At 36.9% G+C, this 6,703-nt stretch overlaps 1 protein-coding gene across 1 annotated transcript in view; it reads right to left on the bottom strand.

Annotated features, from left to right (window-relative positions):
• Positions 1-365: 365 nt before the first annotated feature.
• Positions 366-6,703, bottom strand: part of ARMC3 (armadillo repeat containing 3) — a 56,507-nt gene continuing 50,169 nt past the window's right edge. Inside the window, exons 17-19 of the mRNA XM_072851518.1 lie at positions 5,071-5,268; positions 2,314-2,476; positions 366-798 (exon numbers count right to left, since the gene is read on the bottom strand). Of these exons, the coding sequence (XP_072707619.1) occupies positions 589-798; positions 2,314-2,476; positions 5,071-5,268 (571 nt within the window). The 3' untranslated portion in view covers positions 366-588. The remainder of the gene's footprint in view (positions 799-2,313; positions 2,477-5,070; positions 5,269-6,703) is intronic.

Genomic DNA, 6,703 nt, shown 5'->3' with positions numbered 1-6,703 from the left:
GGACAAGCGGTATTTATGTTCATCCAGAGTATGTTGTTATCCATAATTATTAAGTCTGCCAAGTTCCAAGAAATATAAATGGGACGTTTTCTACAGAGGCTGAAAGTATACTGTTATCTTAGTTCTTCTAACTCTTAGTTCTTGGGTTATTTCACACATGAAATTGTCCAGTTGTTTTTAGGTGATTTGTTTTTTCACCAGATGCCATATTTTCTTGCTTCATGGACATATAATTCCTATAAATGTGCATGGGAGTTGAAGGAACATAAGAAAAAAAGAATATACTGTATTTTGGAAATAATTTAAACCTATTTAATAAGCATTATAATGTTAACACATACCAAATATTCTTGATCTACCAAATTTTAATCTGTAGTTTTGCAGTTTAGTCTTAAAACAGTACCAAAAAATTAACAAAATTTCTAGGCATTGAAGTTGGATACCTAAAACATGTTTAATTAAATGTTTAGGACAACATACCAGATATGCTTCTTTTTGATAGCTGGACCTGAAACCCCTTATGTTCAATAAATATTAGCACTGCAAACATCTTTAAAATAGTTATTTTGGCAAAATCTGTTGAGATGATTAAATATGTTTGTACTGATCTGCCTCTGCACTTCCCTGTTTTATCAAAAAGCCTGGCTCAAACATTAGATCTACAATATACTCTTGAGGAGGAAGCAGAAGCCCAGCTATTCCTTGAGGAGAGTCATCAACCAATTTAACTTCATTCCAAGCTCTGTTATACTCGCCACGAACTAAACTACAGCCAATGCCAATTCTGTCTCCTATCACCTAAAAAGGAAAGAAAAAGGAGTTAATCACAGTTAATACATGTAGCTTGTGCGATACACAGCAAGGCCAAGAGATGCTTAAAAAGAAAACAAATACCTGAAAGGCCAAGAGTTTTCTTGAAACAGACTTTGTAAATCTCTAAAGACTTCCAAACTGCAAATCTTTATGGTTGGTTCTGCTTAGAAAGTGTAGGCTTTTAAATGTTATTTCTACCATATTCTATGCACAACATGAAAAATATTCATTTTAACTCTTTTCAGACACTGATACATTTGTTTATCAGCCAGTCCTTCAGATCTCAATGAAGTGCAACACCCACAGTACCCAGAAATGTTTTTTTCTAGTTGGAAGACTTATTTCCAAATAACGTTTTGAAGAACTGTCTATACGAGCAATGAGGTGTAGGTACATTGCACACATATAGCTAGTATGAAATATTAAGTGTAAGAACGTAACATTTTTATCAGTGTAAGTTTAGGACTGCTGCTTCACTCCAAAGCACATTCCTTGCTTTTCAGCCCTGCAAATGTGGGAAGCAATTAAATGCGAGGCAAGCATCTGCTAGATGAAACACCTGCCTTTCCTCTGTGCTGCGCTATCCCTGACAGACCTATAATGGTTTCCAGCTACAAAACTGCTTTCTCAGTATGCGTCTGTTGTGAAGGAATGAAATCCTGAAAGATTTCTAACTTGTTACAAATGGACAAGGAAATCCATTGCTTAGACTGCTGTGGCTTTAAGAGAGAGAATCCATCCCTACAAAGGTTTCTTAGGACAGTGGAGGGTAAGAGAACATCAGTGCTGCTTCAGCACAATTAATTCATGCCCTCAGACCTCCACAAAATGCATCAGGAACTTTCTTTCCCCATGGATACCATAAATTTAGGATTGTAGTCTTTCTCCTGTGTACTGTTTCCTAAGTTCTTCCCTCTTAACGTGCTAGGCCCTTGCTTCTCTTTTCCTTTCCATCCAAGAAGAAGAAAAGTCCAGCTACCCAACAGCCAAGGAATAAGCATGGGACAGATAAGCAGGCTGCACCAGTACATCTTCACATGAAGACAGAACAAATGAATTTTCCCAGTCTAAGAAACTAGAATATAAAAGCTGTTACATCCTGTCATAGAATACTGGATAGATACCAAATAAAAATTGTCCCAACAAGTTTACATTTGCAGCATGGAAAAAAAAGGAAGCTGCATAATTCAATATTTTACAGTTTACAGAAAGTGTAAAATGTTTTGACTCCCAATCAAATATTTTGGCTTTTTGCCATTTATCAAGTATTCTGCTGATATCACTTAAGACAATTTAATGACAACAAGAATGTTTACAGGAAGAAGCGATGCTGGCTTTCATTCACTGGGAAATCAACTTTGCCAGTGAAAAATGACTTAAGCATATACAAAAGATTGTACATGAATATAAATATTATATTATACTGATGCAAGTATACTTTAGTTTATAATATCCATTTAACATCAATGATGCTATGTTGTAAAATAAATGTTAATATACCTTGAAAAGTAAAGCCCTGTGACAGAATGTCCCTTTTTTGACTTTCCCGATAGGCACAACGTTGCATTTCAGTTCAAATTCTATTTCACTTATGTGAAGTTCCCAGCTGAAGTCATGTAGTTTGTCTCTCTCTATCGGGCCACCCATCTTGTCTGCAACAAACCTGTTCCAATTTATACCGGGATCAATTACACCTATAATTCCTCTTGTATTTATCACAAAAATATAGCAAAAGGAAAAGTATATAGGCAATAAGTGAATGATGTATAAGACTAATACTTTTGCTATGTTTGCTTTAATTATTTTATTTAGTAACTCTTATTTTAAATATGCTCACTGTTAAATACCATAGGTAACCATAACTCAGGTCATTCACATTTGTCATAGACGTAAACCAAGGTCTGTGTCACAGACCTAAACCAAGCAACAGCTGTCAGGAGAGATTCTGGAGAGGTCTAGTATAGGCACAAAGTCCTCAGAGAAAATCACCAATAACAGTGTAATTACTGAAGAAGTAGTTCAGAAGCTAGTGTTCATCTTTAAAGCTAACAGATTACATGAGCTACGTATTACAATCCCTAGCCCTTCCATTTGTTTCAAATAGTAATAAAGGTGTGAGAATATATATGACAAAAATAAAGCCATAGGTAATGATCCCAACATAGGAAAGCGACTATATCCAGAAAGGGTACTTCAACTTCTACATGTGCTTTCTTATTCAGTGTTAGTTTTACGGTTGGACTCGATGATCTCTTAAAGGTCTTTTCCAACCTAAATGATTCTATGATTATATTGAAGCCAATATTTGGGGGGTGAGCGGCATGTATTTATCCATTAAAAAGAATGGCTCAGTCAAAGAAACAGAAGATCAGAACTCACAGTCTGGGCAAACACTGCCAAAAGCATGTCTTTGGGGTGATTGTGCACCCACAGGATCAAGCCCCTACCTCCTCATACACACACCTTCATCTCCCCTGTGCATGGCCCCTGTATGTAAAGACCTTTGTTCCTCAAAGCGTCCTCAGCCACAGGCACAAGTGTTATTGAGGGTTCTCACTCTGGGCAAGGTGTTGCAGAGCTGACATGGGAATCACAAGCCACTGCTTTCGACTGAGCTAAAATCTGCATCACCTGCTCTGCAGTAACTGTGAACAGGTTCTGTACTCACAGTACATGCCAGGCAACCTCAAAGGCCGTATTTCTCACAACCTAGGGCCTGAGGAGGTACTGGTTGCAATAGCATGGGTACAGGGAGTTATCACTGAGCAGGCTAGACATGCTATCTTGAAGTTGGGAATTACTGGATGAGCCTGAAGACGTGGAGGGCTCCAAGCAATCACTTGTGCTGCTTGTGCCTACAGCCAGCCCTCAGTAAAGAGAGCAAAGCTCCTTCAGCCTACACGCACACCACTCTCACATGCGCACAAAGATGTACTACGTTTGTTTAAAAGGAGAGAGCCAGTGCTACCGCATGGTCCCTCATCTACCCTGGCTCCCTCCATGGTGAGCACAGCAGGAACTCTGCTCAAGCTGCCAGGCTGCCGAGGGCTGCTGCAGCTGCCTCCTCCTCCCCTTCCTATTCAACACATGCTATTCAGGCAGCCACTTAAAATGGAACATACACATAAAAATCCGCACAGAAAACACTCTACTTAAATTTCCCATTTCACTGGGTTGTGGGTCTGCAAGTATTTCATTGGTGTGTTTGAAGAGTGGATTTGAAAGAGCATTTTATGTATTCCACCTTGAGAAAGGCAGCATGATTTATACACAGCTGGATAGTTAAGGATGAATATCTGTCCTGTCAAATTTTGCAATCAACAGAAAAGTCATTCCTCATATCACATTAGACCACTTCATTAAGAATGAGAGTTAGTAGAAGAAACAAATTGTGAGACTCAGCGGGATCTGATGTCAAACTCTCCAGATTCAGGAGGTAGCCAGGAAACTGCTAAGATAGTAAAGGTTAAACTAAGGAGAAGACAAAAGCAGACACACTGCTCGGAGATGACAGTGACTGGTGCCCAGGCTGAGTAGTCAGTGTAACTAATGAATCACACATTGATAACAACAGTCTGTACACGCACCATGGCAATATTCTGGCACCATTAAATCATCAGATGTTAATTACAGTAGCACCTAAAAACTACACTAGAAAAAAGTCTCATGATTCTGGCTCTATAGGAAAACAAAATACAACAGAGTTTCTGTCCCAAGGGGTTTTCAAACTAACTAGGCAAGAGAGATTGTCAGAGAAAGAACAGACATGATACATGTAAGTTGTAACAGTCTCAGTATTAGGCTACAGTTTTAGCCTGTGCATTTAGGCTCTGGAGCACCTGGGTCTCTCCTGTTCCTTGATGACAGAGATGCTATATGCAGCTGATGTGTTCATTGGAAATGATCAGTACAGATATATAAATATGAAAAAACCCTGAAATTGTCCATATGAATATTTTTTAAATGAGAAATTTGTACCCTTTTATTGCAAGTGATATTTTATTTTAAAAAAATTAAGCTAATTACAACAAAATTAGAAACAAGGAGCTTAAAATCTAAAGTTATGTCAAAATTTTGGACCAAAGCTGATTTGGATTCCAATTAAGGATGGGAAAAATAACAAATTTGGAAAAGTTGTCCTTGCATGAGAAAACTGTTATTTTCAATACTGTTATTAATATTCAAAACTGTTATTTCAATATTTTCAACCAATTCAACTTACTTGCATTATTTATGGAAATACAATTCGGTACTCACTGTGCAAGAGCCACAACCTGTTCCCGGGTAGTAGTTAGTGGTAGAACTGTTTTGGAAGCATCATTAATGTAATCCAGTAAAATGAAGTCAGGTGGTGGTAGCCAATGTGAATTTCCTAGATTTATTTCATCCTGGACTTTAGATATAATCTGAGTAACGTCTTCAATTTTTTCCTCTTCTTTTTTCCCCTTCCCTTTTCTTACATAGAAAACAATACAGATTTATTTAGAATACTGTAATCTCTAAAGTCCAAATTCTAATACAGTAGTTCTCCAACAGGACACTTTAGACAAACTGATTTTGGGGGAAAGGTAGGGGAAATCTTTCTCTTGATAATGAATAGTCCAAAATCTACAAAGCTGTAGAGAATATTTGTGGAACATGCCCTCAGGAGATGGTTAGGAACCAAACAACACTAGCTCCATATTAATATTTCTGTAAATTCTCATTTTATGTTTGTCTGTGGCTCTGATATGCTTTTCCCATATATGGATTATCTAGGGGAAAAGACACTTACCTACATACAGCTACATAACAATAACAAGTTTTTAGGGAGTATATAGGAAACACTTTTAGACAGTTACAGTTCAGTTGCATATGGTCATGAATTAGAAATCATGAACTCCCATGAGGTTTTACTCGATAGAAATCTGGACTTCAACTAAAGGAACAAATGGTATCAAGAGCATGGCTGAAATCTTGACAGGACATGCCAAGCAGTAGTCTCTGTAGTTGCAAATCCACATACTTCAAGCATTATACAAACCACAACATGGTTTGTCAGACGAAGATTTTATAAGAGATCTGTTTTTGCTGACTTTTTTCATTGTACATGCTACATTTTTCACTAGTGTTCAGAATCTGAAAAATGACTGCAATCCTGAACAGGCATCATAAACACCTAGCAGAGGTATAAATGAAATGCTTGTTCTGCTTAGCTAGAATAGTGTGCATTTCACAAGTTATGCAGCAACTATAAAATCAGTATCTTACCAGAGGTATCGTTAAGATCTATACAATCAGACAGTTTAGGATTTTTCATTTGTGGGAACACATGGAACTTGTGTTTTGTAAGCATTATGTCTTTTTTCAGTGTAGGTCCTGAATAATTCTAATGTGAAACATGACAAAATTTCTTTCCTTTGTTTAACAGTTCTGGCTTATTTTTTAAAATCCATAATACTTCTGGCATTCTTGAAAGGAAAAAAAAAGAAATAAAGGACCACTAGAGTACATGGCTCCAGGGCACACTATCATTATTGTATGCTTTTCGAATTATTCTTGAAATTTTTACAATGAACAGCATTCTTAAGACAGAAGGCATTGGACAAAGCAGAAGGGCATATACCATTATCAGTAGTCTAATTCAAGCAATTTGTCTTCAGAATACTTTGCAAACTTTTCTTTTACCTATTGAGATTTATCATATTCACAAAAAGCCCTTTTCATAGATTTCATAAAGCACATTTTTTTTGAAGGATAACCAATTAAGATTTAATCTTCAAATTATAGAAAATTCACCACCCTCTTAAATAAACTGTTCTGGTTATTAATTACACTTATACTTGAAAAAAAGCAGGCAAACAGTTTTCTTTATCTAATGTGACTCTATTTAACTATAGCCAGGGGACCT

The sequence above is a fragment of the Ciconia boyciana genome, chromosome 2, assembly GCF_034638445.1.
Source record: "Ciconia boyciana chromosome 2, ASM3463844v1, whole genome shotgun sequence".
In the NCBI taxonomy this organism is placed as follows: Eukaryota; Metazoa; Chordata; class Aves; order Ciconiiformes; family Ciconiidae; genus Ciconia; species Ciconia boyciana.
This window is presented reverse-complemented; position numbering and strand designations above follow the sequence as displayed.